Source organism: Xenia sp. Carnegie-2017, unplaced genomic scaffold (genome assembly GCF_021976095.1).
Source record: "Xenia sp. Carnegie-2017 unplaced genomic scaffold, XeniaSp_v1 HiC_scaffold_1, whole genome shotgun sequence".
NCBI classification, from domain to species: Eukaryota; Metazoa; Cnidaria; class Anthozoa; order Malacalcyonacea; family Xeniidae; genus Xenia; species Xenia sp. Carnegie-2017.
Genome location: NW_025813402.1, coordinates 2,247,920 through 2,268,537, shown reverse-complemented (window position 1 = coordinate 2,268,537; position 20,618 = coordinate 2,247,920). Strand labels below are relative to the sequence as shown.

Genomic DNA, 20,618 nt, shown 5'->3' with positions numbered 1-20,618 from the left:
AAATTTGTGACTGAGCGAGCTAATTGCTCCATAATTGTTACTAGTACATACAGTTGGTCGTTGCCATGACCATGAACTTGGAGAGTTGCTGCAGTTGACTTTGCATGCTCATATTAATTCTCAATTAATTTGTGACGGAGAAAGCTCTGAATATGGTGCTTGTATATGCGCATAGCAAATTTTCAATCATATATTTTTGGCACGCTCTTTAGCTTGTTTTTACAAATGAATATCAAAATCATCAACACTTCGTTACGCCACACGTAATATCTGTGACAATGATAGACATATTTTTATTTTTCTTCATAACTTTGAATCTGCATATTTTGTGCATGAACAATGCTCTAATATTCATGACAAATATTGTAATATGTGGATTGAGGTAGAAGAAATACTTGAAAATGAAGCTTCCAACTATGAATCAAAATCTTGCGTGACAGAGGAGAAACAACAACGCCAGATTTAAGATAGCTTGATGAAATTGAACGTAGTTCAAGCACCTGGCGCATGCTGGAGAATTTTGGATGATGACTCGTTGACCAAAGAAAACACTCATGATTCCAAGCATGTTGACGACGAAAAAAGCTTTAGCAAGGACGAGATTCCTATACAAAAACAATCCATTAATAACACGGAGTGTACTAAAGATATGTCCAAAAGAAATATCGATGAAGGGCATATACAGTTTGAAGGCTCGTTGGCTTACGTGGTATATAGTCGTGGGAACTCTTCATGATGTTGCTGAAGATATGTAAAAATAACTACCCGCGTCTTTCATTTAGGACGAGGAATCTGATTTCTAAAGTGAAGAGGAAGCAATCACCACAAAAGATTTGCAAGAAGATATAAAGTGTACACTGCAAACTTTGTATATACAGATGGAGTATTGTGAGAAAAGTACTCAAAGCAATGTTATTGACGAGGGATAGTACAAGGACTGAGAGAATATGGCGGATTCTCCGTTGGAGTGTTGAAGGATTAGTTCACGTTCATTCACAGGTAGAAAAACAATGTGAAAATTTTTCGTTTAGCTCAATAAATATATATATAAAGATTTATTATTTGCTTTTTTCGCTGATTTTTGGCAATAGGGTATTATTTTGGTTTTCTATTGTTACATTTTTTTGGTGTTTTTTTTTTAAAAAGTCAACTAATGTCAATGTGGAATTCGGCTCATAGACAAACATATCGCCACAATAGCATCAAAATATGCAATACACGCGTTCATGAACTTTTTGTAATATCGGAAGCATATATTTATATTAGCTTTCTGACGTCACGTCAATTTCGTTTTTGGAAACTAATGACGACTGTGGGCAGGCCAGACCAGGGTAAGACTGGGAGGAATGTGTAGTATTTTGAAATGTGTAGTGAGTATTTTGAAATGTGTAGTATGACTTTGAGTGATGTTTTCTTATTCTCTGTTATGTTTTTTAAATTATTTTTCTGGTGAACCATACCGGCCACCGTAATATCGTCGTTGCTGAGCGAAAATGCATGACCAAAATGCAAATTAAAGCACAATTATTAAAATACTTCCGCCCAGTGTTGTACGGAAGTCTAGTATATTCTCTCTGTGAACATTTCCTAAATAATCAGTGGAACGTTTCGTTTATATACCGAGGTGAACATCATATTCTATTTACACAGTATTTAAATATATCTGATTAAGACAAGGTTTGTTATATGTTTTCTAGTATTTATTTTTCTTAAAAATATATATTCCAGTAGACTGTCTAAGATACCAGTTTGGACTTCCGCATATTTATATGATGTGCACAGAATTTTTTACTCCCAACTTTAAATCCTGCTGTATGAAGTGGTGTGTTTTTGACAAAACAAGCTTTAATGTTTTATTTTATGATCTATTTTAATAAAGTATTTTATGTCCATCTTCATTCTTAGAAGAATGAATATATTACTTTCAGGTTTCTCATTAAAATATCAAGATACATCTTTGGTCTCAACAGATTTTTGACGTGATGTTGTCAGTGAAGCTTTGAAACAGTAATTAAAATGGCTGTGTGTACTTCTGATTTACAAAGTAAACTTTCAAGTTTAAAAAGAACTCCTCCACCAAACACTCCAAAACAGAATTCAGATGACAAGCCAAGTGATGTTGCCTTTTTAAGGATGAGATTAAGACCAACTAATCAGTCATTAACAAAACAGCATGAAAAGACGGATGACACAGTGAATGAAAATAATGATGGGGTTAAGAAACTTTCTCAAATGTTTGAAAATAATTCTGTTAGCAAATCTCCCATTCCACCTAAAACAAAAGTAGAAGAGAAGAGGCAACTTGTCATTCCAGTTAAGCCAGTTAAGCCAAATGTACCAAGAAAACCAAGCGATTGCAACCGACCGCCAAGTGTTGTTAACAAACCTGAGTAAGATGAATGTAAAATTTTATTATTGTAAGGTCAATTCATCAGCTAAATCAGCTGTTTACAAGCAGGCCAAACTTTTTAGTTAAAATCTACACATGCAGGAAAAATGTGTTTTAGTTTTCTGATTGTGGACGTCCAGTATTATTAAGCTGTTAATTGATTTCTTTATTGAAGAGACTTATACAGTATTTGCTCTCTAAGTGGTTTTTTTTGGGGGGGGGCAGGGGTAGACATAATGTATGTTTTAATGAAAAAATTTTGTATTTTTCTATGTTTTTGTCTATAAATTTCAGTCCTACAATCCATGAAAATGGGTCATCATTTGGTTGTACACCAGAACTAATGCCATTGCCTTCAGAGTCAGCTATTGGTGCATGTCCAGTTAAACCTCCAAAGCTTGGTTTTTTGAAGACTGTGTTAGAAAAATATCTTGGTACATATGTATTACTCTAAAATATGCATGTGTTAAAGTCATGAATATTTTGAATTATAGAATTCATCCATTTTGTTACAAGTAATGATGAATGATTTGCTAAACGTTGTAAACATCTCATATTTAGGAACTAGTCATCCAGAAAGACCATTTCATGCCAATGGAACACCAGGTATTGATTTTTCGACTAGATGCAATAAAATTATTTTTAAATGTGAATAAACTGTTGTTCATGAAAATGTAAAGTATATAAATATTCATGAAGGGTGATGTTTTGTGTTAGCTATTTAACTTATTTTGATATTGAAAAATAAATTTTACATAAATTTATTCTTGTTTTATCATTCAATAATGATGCTGAAAATGCAGATTATTGAATAAAGTTGTTGTTGTAATGGTATTGTAAAAAATTATGTTTTTGTTATAGAAACATTGCCTCCAGATATTCCAAAAAAGCCAGGTTTAAACTCTTAAATGTAGTTATTATTCTCTAGACTCAAAAGTTTTTTGCCACCTCTTTCTGTTTACTACATATTGCTAGAGCTATCTGTTGCTCTCACAATGTGTGGAATAGCATAAGATTTCAATCAAATATCAGTATCAATTGTTTTTATATTAAAAACTTGTTTTATAGATTCTGTGCCAAGGATGTCTGGAGACAACATCTCTAATAACAGCATACAATCTTCAAGAAACAGGTTTGTGTGTTAAGTTGTAAAGAATGATTGAAACTATTTTACATTGTCATTCATTGCATTTGAAATGTCATTAATATATTATTATCTTGCAGCATAGCAGATGACATTTATGATGACACTGTGTGTATGGTAGGTAACATTAACAATACCATATGTGATGACATTTATGATGACACTGTGTGTATGGTAGGTAACATTAACAATACCATATGTGATGACATTTATGATGACACTGTGTGTACGGTAGGTAACATTAACAATACCATATGTGAGCAGAACCTTCAGGATATATATAAACATAGTAATATCCTTTTTGCCTTGTTAAAATCAAACGTGTGCAATATGAACCCTAGAATGGTGATATACCTTAAGAAATTTATGATGATACTACTCCTATTGTAAGTCCAGTTTCCACTATTGTTATTTTTCTATTTTCTATTCTTAATTTGAATCCTATTTAAATTGTAGGCCCAGTCTGGAGAAATTTATGATGATACTACTCCTATTGTAAGTCCAGTTTCCACTATTGTTATTTTTCTATTTTCTATTCTTAATTTGAATCCTATTTAAATTGCAGGCCCAGTCTGGAGAAATTTATGATGATACTACGCCTATTGTAAGTCCAGTTTCCACTATTGTTATTTTTCTATTTTCTATTCTTAACTTGAATTCTATTTAAATTGTAGACTCAGTCTGGAGAAATTTATGATGATACTACTCCTATTGTAAGTCCAGTTTCCAATATTGTTATTTTTCTATTTTCTATTCTTAATTTGAATCCTATTTAAATTGTAGACTCAGTCTGGAGAAATTTATGATGATACTACTCCTATTGTAAGTCCAGTTTCCACTATTGTTATTTTTCTATTTTCTATTCTTAATTTGAATCCTATTTAAATTGTAGACTCAGTCTGGAGAAATTTATGATGATACTACTCCTATTGTAAGTCCAGTTTCCACTATTGTTATTTTTCTATTTTCTATTCTTAATTTGAATCCTTTTTAAATTGCAGACTCAATCTGAAGAAATTTATGATGATACTGTTAACTCAGTAAGTTTTCTTTGGCAAATGTTGGCAAAACATTGCATGATGTTTGCCTTTAGCATTAGTTGCTTTGTTCATAAGTTTGCTTAGTTCTTTCATTTAAAACTTTTGTACAATGTAGAATGAATCTCAATCTGGAGATATTTATGATGACACTGTCAACCCGGTAAATTTTCTTTAGAACATTGTGAAACATCTGAATTTCATTTTGTGTTGTTATTTTGTCATTTCCCCAAAGTTCATAAAGTTCATCCTTTATTTATTTTAGACTCAATCTGGAGATATTTATGATGATACTGTAAATGGGGTAGGTTCTCTTTCAAAAAATACAGTTAAAAAACAAACATCATCATATTTGTGTAAAAACTCCCAAATTTTTTTGTCGTATAAATCATCTTCTTCATATAGTTATGTAAACTTCATTGTCTTTAATCCAATCCAATTCAATCCAAATACATTTAGAATGATTTTACAACAGATGAAGCTCAAGATAATCAATTCGGTGATGATATCTATGAGCCTATTGGAGCTCAGAATGATTTTTCTTTATCACAACCTGCAGACATGTATGACGTAAAGCTTTTATATTTTAGTTCTATTGTTGTTTAAAGACGAAGTTGTAAACACTGACAGCATGAGATGTGTTGCCAGTGAATAAGCCTTGGCAAATTTGGAGTTACACCTTGAGAAATAATTATTTTTTGTTGCTTCCTTTATGTTATTGAAGTTATAGCTTTGTTGTTGGTATGAATAAAATTGTTTCAAACATTCAAAACCCACTCGAGAAATCCTCCAGGAGAGGAATAATTATACTCATTTGCTTTCGAAAATACTCCTTAGAAAAATATGTTTGAAAGTATAAAAATATTTGTGTTCAGAAATCCACCATCTTTACCGGCCAAAGACAGCAGTAAGGAAGACAGAAAGAAAAAGGAAAAAGAGAGGAAGCAGAAAGAAAAAGAAGCAAAACTTGAGAGAGAAAGAGAACAAAAAGAACGCAAGAAATTGGAAAAAGAGAAAGAAAAGAAAATTAACGAAATGAAGAAACGATTCGGTGTAAGACTTGAGCTTTCAAATGGGAAAATTTTGTTTTATGTTTTCTAATTATTTGTCGTCTTTCATTGCTAGATAAAAGGAAATGAGAAATCTTTAGGAAATTGTTCGCCATCTGAGGATATTCAAGGAAATCGTAACGATATAACTGTGTGTGTTGGGGACGAACTTGAAATAATACGAAAAGGAAAGCCGAATCCATCCAATAAATGGCTGGTGAGAAACAAACAAGGACTGTGTAAGTTTTGAATCAATGTAGAACGAACCTTAACTAAATGTTAAAATTTGTCTGCATTAATAATTTCCTTTCTGTTCTGTAGATGGTTATATTGATGTTAATAAAATAACGTCAAGTAATGATAGTGAAGATTTATATGAAGTAGTTCCAACAGGTGGATTACATCAGAGTATCCACACAGATGAATCGAACCTACCTAGCCCACCAACACAATCAGCACCCCCTCCCCCTGTTCAAAATGCACCCAGACCCCCTGCAGGTATTTATAAGCATGATCACTTTCCTTAAAAATACGTAATTACTACAATGTTCAATAAAAATTTATTTGTCAACTTTATTTTTGTAGAAAATCAAGATATTTATGATGATGTTTCAGGTATTTGTGTAATTTACGATACATTTATACTACGTATTAATATCACTTATAAGAGAGTAGCTTAAGATCATATCTTTCATGAATGGTTAAAACTTCTGTCTCGTTATACTAAGTACTAGCATTCCTTTGAATAATTTGAACATGATTTAAAATATTTTAATTATCCGTAGACTCAAACATTGAGAGAATTACTCTGTTATTTAATTTACTTATTGTGTATGTATCTGTTCATAAAATTCAAAGTCATATAGACTCATAGATGCTCATTACCAATTGTTGAGTGGTTATAATAAGTCAATTGATTTACGTCATGTTATTTTTAGCCCAAGAAGATTTGTATGAGTTCCTTCCTGAAGGATAAAACAAGCCAAAACGTATTTTTTGAAAGAGTTCTGAAAGATTGTTTTTTCTAGTCTTCAAGTTTAACTCTGCCTAAATCATTATAGAATTGGTCATACGCAAATATGTAATTGCTTTATGTGTAGCTACTCTATGTTATTTGTGCAGTGATTTCTGATATAATATATTATTCTACTTATCAGCTTGTACCTAAATATCACCATTGAACATAGTTTTAAGTTTAATTGAACACAGCATGGCGGCTGATGACAGCATTAGTCTATGGATAGCAATTCTTTCATCTTTGTCTGTTTTGTAAGAAATAGTAAAGATGAATGTAAAACGATAGGAAAATATATTTGATATATCTAACAGGCGTTTCTAGCTATTTCAGTACTCGAGAGACGATAACGCTTTTAAAAGTTTTGTTATAAAAAATTTGGATTTGTCATTATTACACACCTGTTTTAATATGCATGCTATGGTACTTTTAAACTCAGTCTCCTGAATTTCTATTGCCAATGTTTATGACAGTCAACGCTGTATTCAATTTTCGTGATTTTTAATGGCACGTGCAAACTTTACTTCGCAAAGCCCATTCTGCTTTAACATAATTTAATTAAGTTTTGTGTTTATATGTATCAAAGTATAAAAATTGGTTGCGACCAGCTAAATATAGGATGAGTTTTTTCTAATCCGCTTAAACGAAAAAAAAAGTCAACTTACGAGACTTCACCTAAAGTCATTTTTCACTCTCGTTCGCGCGGTCATTGAGTTAGAGTCTGGTAAAGAGCATTTATTTGTGGATGCATCATCGTCCATGGCGTCAACAAGTCGAAGTTTTATTTCGTCGTAAATATAAATGTTTTCTTTAGGCTTTTTGCTAAGGCAAGTAGCTAAAACTAGTGAGCTAAACCTTGTGTGATTAATATGGTTTAATTCGGCGATTTTTAATCGTTTTTTTTATTGTTTTTTCCCAATTTTTTTGCCGTTTTCCATCTTCACAGTTTTGAACTCACAAATTCACGTCGTGAGTTGTAAAAACCGTTTTGAAGTGATTATCGAGAGATGATTCAAACATCTTTATGCCGTAAAGTACCACAACATCAAATGATGGCTGAGAATAAGCTGATTCGTGTAATCAACGATGATTTCATTTCTAACAAGAAGCAAATGAAAGTCAGTGTTCAAGTTTTGTCGAAGGACAACACGGAACAAATCAACTTTAGAAAAGGTAAATACACGATACTTCGGTGCTATTTCTTTTGTAGTATTTTTAAAACAGAAAGCGTAGAGTAAGCTCTTTATTAAACATCTTATTAAAATACTTTCAGAGGGCTATTTTATACTATTTTCATTTCACAATGTTCATCAAGGTTTGGATTTCACGGATAACAATTATGTTGATTGTTTCTAAAATCTTTTCAAAGGCAAATAGTTAGCACATAAGCTGGATAGTAATTGAAATAAAAAAGTATACTTGAAAGATAACAAAGTTCTGTTTTCTTCAAGTTATAGCCATTTTTTAATACTTAATTTGTACGTGAAAAAGTACAGCGCTGAAATGTTTTGTCATAAATTTTGTGCCAAAGTGACTTGGATTTATTCAGTCTTCAAGTTATATTTGTGAATTCTTGCAGCCAGATAAAGAAAATTGAAGTATTTGTTTGCAACTTGCAACTATTGGAATTTATAGCTTACAGGTTATTCCCGGTAGTGCAGCGTTTCTTAACTCTTTAAGATGGCGAATTTTTTTCAAAAGTTGTTTGTCATTTCGTTTGGTGATTATTGCAGATCTGTTCCATACACTGCCTGAGAATGATTAATATTATGGTCTGTGAAGGTCAATTCGTTATTATATTATTATGTTTATACATTTTATTCTTTTTAATGAAGATTCTTCAACCAACTGCTCTTCAAAAGCCGTCAGTGATAGCGAATTACTTGGACGATACATATTTCTTGTGGACGAAAAAAATGATAGAAATGGAGTTCATAAAATCTCAACTAAAGAAAACAAGAAATCAAGATTTGTCGACGAGGCACAAATGTTTCGTTCAAAAAGCGGTCCAAATGAAGCCGGTTTGTTTAATTTCCACTATTTAGAATCGGATGAATATAAATTCACAATCAGTTAACTCTTTTAAAATGTGTGAGAAAAATATTCTGATAATCTTTTATTGCTCACACATTTCATGCAACAAATTTATTATTTGCTTTCTTGGGGTCTGTGTCATTGCTAATATTTTTACAGACATTTCATCTGATGAAGAATCAGAGTCATCCATTGATGTGGTTGAAGGACATGAAGTGGTATTAAAAACTTCAAGTGAAAAATCAACGTCTGATGATCCTGACTATTTACAGTTACTTGAAGCACACCAGCAAAGATTAGATGAAACATCCAGTCCAGGTAGGCAACCTTTGAAGATTTCAATTTTGGTTTTTAATTATCAATGACTTAACACTATTCATTTCTAGTGTTGCTTGCTTCAGAAGTAATTGCAGATTTCTATAATAAATATTACTTATAACAAATACAGAACTATCTAAACTTTTTCTAATGACACTTGTTTTTTTTATCTGTTTCAAGCAAATATCTAGACGCTTATGAATGCATGACGTAATCTCTATGTATTTCGTGTGTTGAATAGAACAAAACGCTGCTACTTTCGTCACGCAAAATAACTGAATTGCAAAAAGATAATCGACTCATATACTGCAGTCAAAGAGCATATTTGCAAGCATAAAACGAAAAAAGTTTTTTAACGATGACCTCCTACAAAGGAAAATTATTCAACTATAACGGCAGGCGTTAAGCGACGTGGGCGATATTCGCCTGATGAAAAATATGGTTTAACACCCAGACTAAAACCTCTTGTAGTTGCGATGGTAAATTGAACACAAGAAGACATCAGATAATTATAAAACATTATTTTGTCGACCGAAGATTCGTAAACATTCTTGCTTGGCTGTTTTATTTTTCTTATCGATTTTGATCGTTGTAAGCGATCAATTAAGCCACATCGGCCACATCAGTATGTTACAAAATCTTTCAATATTATCTCGAGTATGTCACGACTTCATGGATAGACCAACACCAACATACAATCGTCCTGGCAGTGTTCAAGGTTTGTATCAAACTGTTGTTAGTTTTAAGTTTTAATTTCTTTCATTCAATACACCTGGTAAAAATCGAAAAATTCTCCTACACTTTTAAACTCACTAAGTTGCATTTAATGAGCATTTAAAATTTTTAAATCAACCACTGATTTTGGCTGGTGCGATGTAGCCGTAAGCCAGAAAAATTTGTTAAGTAAACACTTACTATGCCGGACATTGTTTGTATAACAGATGTTAATCGTTAAATACTGCAAAAATTACAGTCAATGTAGCAATAATACATGGTCAATGTATTGTGTTTATTTCGTGATACAGTATGATTGGCATTCTTTAAGAAATATTTACACGATGTTCTTGAAATCAAGATGTTTGATACTCATCTCGGTTAGTTTTTTACTAACTTAAGAAATAGATGAAATAGGCCATAAACAAAAATATTAGAGAAGCTACATATCTTATTTAGATATTTCTTTAATTTTTATGTTGAGTTTTTAATAACAATGAAATTATTCCTTTGGTCAGTTGTACATTTGGTCAAATATTTGTACAATATAACAAATTTAAACACATCGCTTATGTTGTATTAACCAGTTTTTGGATATCGTGTCACGGAATTCAAATCTTAGAATAAACTTGTCGCTATCTTAGTAATAATTTAACTTAGAATATATAAAAGAATTTAACAGTTGCCTTATCTACGGCGTCTTTTACTAAAACCATGGACACAATAAAATTGATTACCATCCAGCAAGGACTAGTTTTACTTTAAATTAAAATCCCTTTCAATAATAATACAATACATTTTTGTTATGTTTGTCTTTATTATTATTACGACAGCAACGTGCATGAATGTCAAACGTCCATAAAATAAGGCTTAATAAGGCTTTGGAATTGTAAAGTATTGAAAATAAGTCGTTATATAATATATCAGTTCTCAATACTGAAGCAATATTGTATTTATTTGCCAGTATCATGAGATGATTGGATAGTCGTCTTTTTAAATTGTTGCACAATTGATAAAGCACCAAACAATTTACTAAAGCTGTTAGTTATTCATTGCAAGGAATACAAACTGATCGAGTTAATTTGCTCAAACATTCTTAATTTCAAGACATCTAGTTCTTTTCTAAAAGGCTATGATATCTTTTAAAGTTTGAGCAACATGCCATCGCTATCAGTAAAATATATCACAACAGAATTGTGCAAATTGTGCCTTAATCACAGTTGAGTTTCCTACTATATTATTACATAAATGTAAACGGTTTTTTTCATTCAAAAACATGGATGATCGTTAGTCCTTATATATTAAAGCCAATTGAGTCTTAACCATTTTCAACAAGTAAAAATTTCACAGAGAGGACGAATTCAAATTTTTGTCTTGCATAATACATTTCTTCATTGCCAATATGATAAAGAGTTGTATTTAAGGTGTTCTTTCATAAAGAGGAGCAAAATATTTTAAGGAAACCACTATCATTTATTTTTATGGAAGATACCTGCGTAAATTTCTATCTACACGAATTTCAACTTTTGATTTGTCAGTATCAGTTGTACAGCAACAATTCTTACTATGAAATATGCATAGAAAATACAACCTTAAAATGCTTGATGTTATTTCTGGGTTGCCATAAGAACGTTCTTTCATTTCTAGAACGATGTTTAAAATATCGTTAACGTGTGCCCGACGTTAATATATTAATATAACCTTGAAGTGCTATCGAAAATTTTAACAAAATGAAAATGTTAGAATGAAACTAGCGTAGTTTAAGTCGTGTATTTCAAATTATTAAGCTGAGAAAATTTCTTTTAATTTATTACAATTTATTATTGTTGTTGCCAGTATTATAAATTTATTATTATTATTATTATGATTATTATTTCCTCTTTTTCTTCATATCCTTCCTTTACCAAAGATTTTGGTGGTTATAATGATTAGTATATGAACTTTAGCATACTTGAAACATTTTACCACAGATTCTTTAAGTTCAACATGCTTCCATGAAAAAATGTTTATCAAAGCATCTGGTTATATTTTTACTTTTTTTTGTAATTTAAATTGAAGTTGACAATTTTTAAAAGCTGTCGCGAAATTTGTATTTATTTAAAAATACTTGGTTAATTATTAATGATACTGCATGCCCTGCAGTAATTATCGTGCTCCCCGCAAACAGGTAGTTTGACGGCACGTCGTCGTCATCGTCATTCTCAGTTCGTTGTATGTAGTCGTGTAGTTGAATTGTTGCTTGGTGAGGAAACTTGCAAAGAATAAGCTCCAAGGCGACCACTGTAGCCAAGGATACAAGAAATTTAGCGTGCTATCGTATACACAAGCGTAAGAAAGTATGAATATAACCACATTTCTTTTACATTGTCTTAAGACATTAACTGTGATGCGTAGAATTTACTTCTTGTACGCTCCACATTGTTAATTGTAAATATGGTTGACTGGCAGACTATTTGGAAACATATTAATTGTGCAACTCTTTTATAAGTTCGAAATCATTATCTGTGTTTTCTTTATGCCATATATATACCTCATCTACGTCTTTTCGTCGTAAAATTGGTTTTAACATTGATGAATAAACTTCTTATTTAAATATATATCGGTTGTCGTAAACGACGCTCTACTATGTTGCGTCATTTATAGTAGCGGTAAATTTTACTGGTCCTTAGAGTAAGCTCTATCGTTATCCTTTCGAACTTGTTCTTTTATTATTTTGCAAATGATTTTGTTGGTGTAAATGACGTTGAGGTTATTTGAGGAATGTAACAATTATGTATTCTAATACATCGGCAATGAATAGACAAGCTTTGGGAATATTGAGAATGCAATGAGACGAATTCATCTGTATTTACTGACTGCTTTTAGTGGTGTGGGACTGGTACGTCGGCAATGAATAGGATCACGTCTTTGAATCCTTTCTCTAGATCTACGCCAAATGGCGAGTCAAAGTTTAGTAGTTTGCGGAGTAGCAGCGCAAGGCAGTCTTACAGAAATGACTGTTGTCGCTGCTACTGCTGAAAGTGTAGCAGATAATCATGGCTTTATTACGACTACAGAGCATGTTACAAATCAAGGAGATCAACAACAAAAGACTTTCAATCAGCAAACTAATCAACAATCCATACTTCATTCTCTTACCCCCGATAATTTAACTTCGAATAATTTGATAAAGAGCAAAGGTATAATAAAGAAAGGCAGAACAACAAGCATTTACTCTTGCTCGATTCTTTCGTTCGTTCCTCTTTATTTCCTCGGCAAAATCTGTTAAGAAAAGTTCACGAGAACACTCACTCGTGCGCTTACTTCACAAGTATCACTTAGAGTATGCATACTTATAAAATGTGGTTAAATCTTTTTAAAACTATTTTTATTTCATTTAGCATTTCCAAACTCGGACGTCCACTTTGTTGAAGGGGACCAATCAACAATGTACTCGAATGGTCCAGGGTAAGAATCTACTCACAGAAGAGCTTCTGGTCTTTACTTTTCGTTTAGGTTAAAAATATCCTTTTCACTATGATCATTCAGGCTTAGCAAAAACACAAAGAATATTATTAATGAGCTTAAATATGGAAATTCTAAACACCTGCAGAAAGGAGGGCATGTATGATATTGCACTTGACGAAACTATGTGAATATTTTTTAAAACAAAAGCAGCTAACCGATGTGAGCATTTGATTCGAAGGTTCAGATGTCTTCAGTGTGTCCACTAAATGCATTCAAGGCAACAATATTCATTTTTCATGAATACAAGAAAACCAATTGACTTGTCCCGAGAATTGTGTTTTTCATTCATGTCTTTAGTCTACTCGAGTGTAATTTTCTTTACTAAATTTTATTTTGTTTTGCTGATGATTTTTCTATGGTGGAATCGTTCTTTTGACTTCTTTTGTACAATGAGATATTTTTAAAGTGGTAATCTCGCGTTGCTGAGGCAACAGGTTTTAATAAAAAGATATTTATCTATTCATTTCCATGACAATGGTAAATGCTCATGGCGATATTTGAGCTTGTAAAAAGCTAGGCCTTAATTTCATTGTATTAAAAAATGACTCATTTTTACATCCAGCTTGCTTTATTCCGACAAAGTTGACTATGCCAACTCGAACATATTCGTAAGTTTTAAATCTTTTTCTATTTATACTCCAAAATGTACAGGTGTGTCAATCACTCATAAATTTTTACATAATTTATTATTTTCGTTTTTCAATGCAGCTTCAAGTTGAAATTTACCTGTTCCGTTTATAATTTGATCATATATTATTAAGAAAAGATCTGAAAAACAAATAATGGTAATATTTTATTAAGAACTATTGTTTGTCTTTTTAGGACAAAATTACCACTTGCGCAAATATTTTCGCTAACGCGGAATAAAGCAATATGGAAATTTGTAGCGCGAAGATTTTTGCCCAATAAAATGAACCAAAAAACCCTAGATTTAAATATTGCTGCTAAATGCGTTCCAGTATTTAACAAAAGTGAAATGTTTCATTACTAACGATTTCAACAAGAACTGTTACAATCTGCCTGCCTTATTTGCAACGGTGATATGAAAATCAGTCGGTTTAATGACTTTCACAAAGGTCACAAATTTCTTTCTACTTAAGACTTCCATATATTGGTTTGGTTTTGCAAACATTGGTAATTGTTTTTTTTGTAGTTCATTCTCATATGCTGATAATAGCATGTTTGGACAACAAGGACCTCCTGCTACCGCTTACATGGATGGTAACCAACATCAAGCAACCTATACAACTTCTACTATTGAATCTCCTACCATGGTACCTGGTAGTCAAGGACAAGTTATCACATATCAACATGCTACTGGTCTAACTCCTCAAATGGCCAGTCGGACTCCACTAACCCATACAACTAGAACTTCACCTGCAACGGTATTATTGATAAAACATTTTTACATCCTTTACTCTTGATGAGGAAACTTGATTGTTTACAAAATACTAAATGTCTATGTACATGTGGTTTTGTTAAATAAATGCATGACCTTATCTCAAGATTCAATTTATTTATTTTCAACGTAATAATCCAATTTATAGCAGTTAAATATTTAAACTGTTACTTAGATAACTATGTATTGCTTTCCATCATACGTATGTTATGTTTCAGGTTTCGTGGTTACTGGAGAATTACGAGACTTCAGAAGGTGTTAGTTTACCTCGGAGTACACTCTACAATCATTATTTACAACATTGTCAGGTCAACAAACTTGATGCTGTAAATGCTGCAAGTTTTGGCAAACTCATACGTTCCGTGTTTGTCGGTCTTAAAACACGAAGACTGGGAACTAGGTATTAAAGTATTTATTTTTTATGTGATTATTGCGTATGCAAGTAATACAATATCCATTCCAATTCTACGGAAGAAATTTGTCCACAGGTCTTGACGTACGCCTGATACATAAAAAAAATGTACGATCTCCTTACATTAACTATACCTGAGCTCTTTTTACACATCTTTACTAAACCCCATGTAATTTAAAGAATTATCAAAAGTAAATACTTTTTATTTTTCTTATTCGACCGTACATCAAACTTGTCAGTTATTTAGAAAACTCCTTCCGTTTACGTAAAATTAATTTAACTTTAATATTTGAATGGTTGCGAATTTTTCCTTATCATATACTTCTTTTTGTGAAGTTCTTTGTTAAAACACGCAAACAAATTGTAAGACTTTAGTATTAGTTTAAATGTAGGAATGTATGTTTTAACATCACATAATTATACACCTGTATATGTATCTGCATCTATAAACCATATGTGAACTAAATTTAATACTTTCATATTTTATGTTTTGACTTCACTCCATATTTTATAATGAAGTACTATGAATAATTAATTATTTTTCAAGCCCTTCTCAAAAACAGATGACTTTCCTGAGTTTTTAAAGACATTTCTTTACCTTTAGTTTTATTTATATTTAGGGGCAACTCAAAGTATCATTACTACGGTATACGCATTAAACTAAACTCTCCACTCAACGCTCTTGTTGATAATGATATTCCTGGAGCCATGCGTCAATCACCGTCTACTCATAAAAGGTACACAACAGTGTTTATAAAGTGTGTATATCTTGATTTGTTCATCCAAGTATGACATGAAAACTGCAAACTATAAAATACGTAATTTCTGATATGTGTCTCTTGGATTGTGAACATCGCTGTTTTACCTACAAATGTATTTATATACATAAGAAACACAAGATTGTCTTGATTTTTGAATAGTTTGTAATTTTATTTCAAGTTGCCACACGTGAAATGTTTGACAATAAATGTCTAGTTTATAATCTTTTATAAAAACTGAAATTGTCGAATTGGCGCCTGAGTGAGTTATTTCTCTTTAATTATGCGTAAAACGAACGAATTTTTTTAAAATACGATATTAAAAAATATATATTATTGACGAACAAAAAAATTATTTTGTTATGTGACATCATAATTGATTTCAATTTAGTTATATGTATATGTAGTGTTATTTTATTCATATTATTTAGTAAGTTGAAACTAACTGCGAAAATTGAGAATGATTCATTTGGAGAAGAACAGACTAAAGTTACGGATGACTCACAACAAAACAAAAATCAACAAGAACAACATCAACAATATTTGGGTGATACTTCGCAAGGCCTGCCTCATTTTAAACCAGTTGAAATTACAGAGCCTTTACCTGGTACAACTTTTAAAAAAACGTTCTTTCTCTTCAGTTGATATTTTCAACGACTTCAATTAAGAAAGTAAAGAGATTTAAATATTGTAGCTACTATTAAGGATGGATTAGAGTGTTCGAGATAGATAGGGATACTTTAAAATCGTAGAGAGTACATTAGGCTTTATCGTGATTTTAGTGCAAGTAAATGATCGATATATTATTCATCCAGAGAAAGTGCTACATTAACATGAGTTGGGATATTAAACACTGTGGTGTTTCACGTCGTATATTTTTATTTTGAATTCTTTAGATGGAATAAGCAGTTCAGATATAGACATCTTTTCTCAAATGTATCATGAACACTGTCAGGTACTCATTATCGAGGAATTTTTCATCGAGTTTTAAACACATTACAGCTGAATATCCATAGATTTGTTACCCATAACAATTAAATGTGACATGAAGTGTTTTTTGTTGTTTTTATACTAGTTTACGAAAATGATCGCTCATATTTGTGTTCATCACTTTGATTATTTTACTATTTTAAAGGCAATTTTGGACGTCGTTGTTAATTTACAATTTTCAATGGTCGAAGCGTTATGGCATACATTTTGGCGTGCTCCCTTATTGGAAGATGAATCAAAACAGGATTCACAAACTCCATGGTTTGTAAACTGTTCAACATAAAGATAAATGACAGCAACATGCTTAAGATTGTAAATGTTTCATGATGTTTGTGATTCCAGTCAAGATATGGAAGAACGACTTCCTAAAAGCAAGTTAACATTACTGTGTAATTATGAACCTGTGTTGGAATTCGTTAAAAACGCTGATCATGTTCTATATCAGATTTTGGTTGAAACTTTGATACCAAATGTATTACGACCAATACCAGGTAAGTTAATAGTCCATGTCATTTACATATGTAGATAAACTTAATTTCGTTTTTTACTCCTACCCAATTATGATACTCCGCGTGTACTTAATCAATTATTAATTAAAACTCTATAGGTTCGTTAACGTCAGCCATTAGAAACTACGCAAAATGTCTCGAATCGTGGCTTGGTGGTGGTCTTGCAGATGTACCCCATAAAATGGTTGAACTTAAGGTATTTGATAGTTATTTTACTGCTGGCAATGTTTTACTTGGGTGGGGATAAATATATATATTTTAACTCGATTTCATTTAAGTTGCCTTTAAGTGTGGTCAATCTCCTAACGAATTGTTATCTTCAATTTTTTAAATTGTTCCTTTCAAATTCTAATTTTCCAATTATTATTCTATTCATTTTTCTATATAAATTGTAATGGAAGTGAAACCATACTTGACCTCGCCAATGTTGTTTAGTATAACGTGTGTCTATACTTACTTTTTTGTTAGATTTCAACATGCAGTGCATTCTCTCAAACTTTACGACGGTATACGTCGCTAAACCATCTTGCTCAAGCTGCTCGCGCTGTACTTCAAAACCCACAACAGATCAGTCAAATGTTGGCTGATTTGAATCGTGTAGATTTTGTCAATGTTCAGGTAATGCATGGTATTTAACCATGTAGCAATGCAAAAGTATAATTTTTAAAGTGATGTTTTTGATTAATCGGTAGGAGCAAGCGTCTTGGGTTTGCCAATGTGATGATGACGTTGTCAATCAGTTGGAAGCTGATTTTAAAGAAACTTTGTCTGAACAAGTAAAAAAATAATATTCATATTGATGATCCTTTCGCTCATTTGAGCAGGCATATATTCTCTGTGATAGTATGCACAATGCACGTCCATTTTTCTCTTAGAGCTGTGCAAACTCTGGTTTTTTTTCTCCGGCTCCGGCTTCTTTTCAATTCAGAACTCCGGTTTCAAACTCCGGCTCCGGCTACATTATAACTCGATTCACTGTATAACAGTTTAAGGTGTATTATCATTCACTATGTTTTGATTGGTCAACTACATGCTAATAACTCTCAATATCTATAATTCTGACGTCATATTTACAAATAATTCTCAATATTTGTAGGTATGACGTCATATCTACAAATAATAGTTCCTACAATTATTGACGCCATTAAAAGCCGGTTTTGAAAAAAGTCAAATAATAGGGATGTTAGCCAACGTTGTTGCTATATCGAACAAAATGTTTGTTGACTCTAGTCAGTCATGAAAAAAAAACCAACAAAAACACATCAGGAAGGAAAATTTTTATATATTTGTACACTCCGACTTTCAATCATAAATTAGCATGTGACAACGTAATCTAGCGTCATGTTGTTTCATGCATCAAACGTTTTATTTTCATTGAAGTTTTTCGATTTTAGCCGATAGTTATCGTTTGTTGATACAAAAATGTGGTACAAAAATTTTGGATACGTTTAGCAAAGTCTGACAATATTTTGCAGCACAAACAACTGCAGCCGGAGTTTTTGCCGGAGATGAACAAACTCTGGCTCTGGCAGACAAAAATTTCCTGAGCTCCGACCTAATCCGATACTCCAGTGCCCAGCAATAATTTCTCTTGGCTCAAGTCTGTCTGTCTTCGTTGAAATGTTTGAAACCGATTCATCTGAATTTTTTGTGAAGTTGCTGTCTTTGACGTTCATATGCACACATATAAGCGATGATCTTGCGCTAACAGAGTGAAGATTTGCTAACCAAGACTCATTTATCGTACAAGTTTTTGTTCATTTTTGTAGAACTCTCTTGAGAAATGGGCAGAATGGCTCGAAAGTGTTGTGAATAAAGTGCTTGCTTCTACGGAAGGCACACCTTCATATCCTAAAGCTGCTCGACAGTTTTTATTAAAATGGTCATTTTATAGGTCAGTAAATTTTTATAAAAGTAGCATCATTAAGTTATATAGTTTTCAACATCCTTAAGGTTTACATGGGTTGTTTTTTTCTTAATAGTTCAATGGTCATTCGTGATCTTACTTTACGTAGTGCTGCTAGTTTTGGATCATTTCATTTAATTCGTCTTCTCTATGATGAGTATATGTTTTATTTGATTGAACATAAAGTAGCCGCAGCTACTGGAAAATCACCTATCGCAGTCATGGGCGAGGTAATATTGCTATTTCTTGGTTTAATCATTCAAACTTGTTGCTATTTTTTAAGCATATATCGTTACGAAACATCTCTTTCGCGACAGCATATGTGAAGTTCTTATTTAAGTTTAGCTAACATCTCCATTCTATATAAATCATTTATAACCACTTATTTTTTATGGTAAAGGACAAGGTTACAGCTAGAAGTCACTTACAAAATAGTTCATTAACATTAAAACATAAATATTTTTTCTAGTTTGTCGGTTTTGGCAATAAACTGGCTTTGTCATTAAATCCTCTTGATCAACTCAGACAAAGTATGTTTCCTGGTTTAAAGTTTTTTTTTAAATGACACAATGACGTAATTTTCACAATTTTTTAATCAGACGGCCTTGCTGGTAGTGAATCAGAAGTACCTTCAGATAATGATTGCAGTGATCTTATGCGGTCGGGTGATCTTCCTACAACTGATGAACCAGACAAGAAAAAACAGAAGACGAACTAGTAACATTGTAAAATATTACATCAACATCATTCATTGCTGTTTGTTCAGCATTCTGCCCTATAGTTTCATCTTTTCGTGATGTATTTTGTGGAACTGTGTTGCTTTCAACTACTCTCAATTGGTACAGTAACATGAATGGTCACAGTTATTCATAAAATTCATAAATACGTATTGCTCTTGCTTTTCGTAGTTTTACTTTCGACGATTTTATTGCTAAGTTCTATCCTGACCTGAAATTTGGGTTGTCGGATTTTGATTATCATTCGCGGATTTTGTTTGAAATCTTGTTTTTTACTTGTAGTCGTAAGGCCGTTGATAGTTTTCAATTGTAGAAGTAAATATTAGAAAATTAGTTGTTTCAAAAATTGAGTGTTGTCATCTGCAATTACATTTCCTTATCTATTTATCAAAGTTTTGGTTTTTCCAATGCCGTAATGCTATTTGCATTCATTTTGAGTGAATACAGAAAAATTCGTGTACCAGAAATAAATAAAAAGGATCGTTACACTAATGGTGGCGTTTGACAAAAAAGAAATATTCTTTGAGAAAAAATACGCAGTACTGGATTCAAGGTAGGTCAGAATACAATGCTGAAAGTATATTTTCATATTAAAATGCTTCAGAGCAAATCCTATTAGGAGTGTTGTAGTTAAATATTCTCTAGAAATTTCCAACCAACAACCCCAACAACGTTGTTAAAAAAGCTATAAATTTTTAAA

At 32.0% G+C, this 20,618-nt stretch overlaps 3 protein-coding genes across 10 annotated transcripts; all 3 read left to right on the top strand.

Annotated features, from left to right (window-relative positions):
* The first annotated feature begins 1,501 nt into the window (after positions 1-1,501).
* LOC124438250 (uncharacterized protein DDB_G0284459-like) lies at positions 1,502-7,068 on the top strand. Of its 8 annotated transcripts, none has more exons than XM_046988299.1 (21): positions 1,502-1,677; positions 1,971-2,390; positions 2,684-2,823; positions 2,951-2,995; positions 3,251-3,283; positions 3,458-3,521; positions 3,614-3,650; positions 3,990-4,028; positions 4,099-4,137; positions 4,208-4,246; positions 4,317-4,355; positions 4,426-4,464; positions 4,535-4,573; positions 4,689-4,733; positions 4,836-4,874; positions 5,030-5,133; positions 5,446-5,623; positions 5,696-5,858; positions 5,941-6,117; positions 6,205-6,234; positions 6,558-7,068. In XM_046988299.1, exons 2-21 carry the CDS (start codon positions 2,017-2,019, stop codon positions 6,593-6,595), a joined length of 1,701 nt encoding a protein of 566 aa, XP_046844255.1. In that variant the 5' UTR covers positions 1,502-1,677; positions 1,971-2,016; the 3' UTR covers positions 6,596-7,068. The 8 variants fall into 8 exon arrangements, with proteins under 8 accessions (XP_046844255.1, XP_046844264.1, XP_046844239.1 ...); XM_046988308.1 differs by having other exon boundaries at positions 1,575-1,624; positions 1,929-2,390; XM_046988283.1 differs by having other exon boundaries at positions 1,575-1,677; positions 1,929-2,390.
* Positions 7,069-8,196: 1,128 nt separating this feature from the next.
* On the top strand, positions 8,197-9,177 carry LOC124444938. Its single transcript, XM_046995675.1, has 3 exons — positions 8,197-8,655; positions 8,828-8,986; positions 9,167-9,177. The coding sequence occupies exons 1-3, from the start codon at positions 8,439-8,441 to the stop codon at positions 9,175-9,177; spliced, it is 387 nt and encodes a 128-aa protein (XP_046851631.1). The 5' UTR covers positions 8,197-8,438.
* A 140-nt stretch (positions 9,178-9,317) lies between these two features.
* On the top strand, positions 9,318-20,305 carry LOC124438199 (transcription factor RFX3-like). The gene is made up of 16 exons (XM_046988208.1): positions 9,318-9,704; positions 13,081-13,147; positions 14,361-14,592; positions 14,825-15,006; positions 15,639-15,755; positions 16,208-16,383; positions 16,673-16,731; positions 16,912-17,027; positions 17,109-17,257; positions 17,374-17,471; positions 17,744-17,893; positions 17,968-18,051; positions 19,045-19,169; positions 19,258-19,411; positions 19,651-19,711; positions 19,781-20,305. Exons 1-16 carry the CDS (start codon positions 9,614-9,616, stop codon positions 19,897-19,899), a joined length of 1,980 nt encoding a protein of 659 aa, XP_046844164.1. The 5' UTR covers positions 9,318-9,613; the 3' UTR covers positions 19,900-20,305.
* The last annotated feature ends 313 nt before the right edge of the window (positions 20,306-20,618 follow it).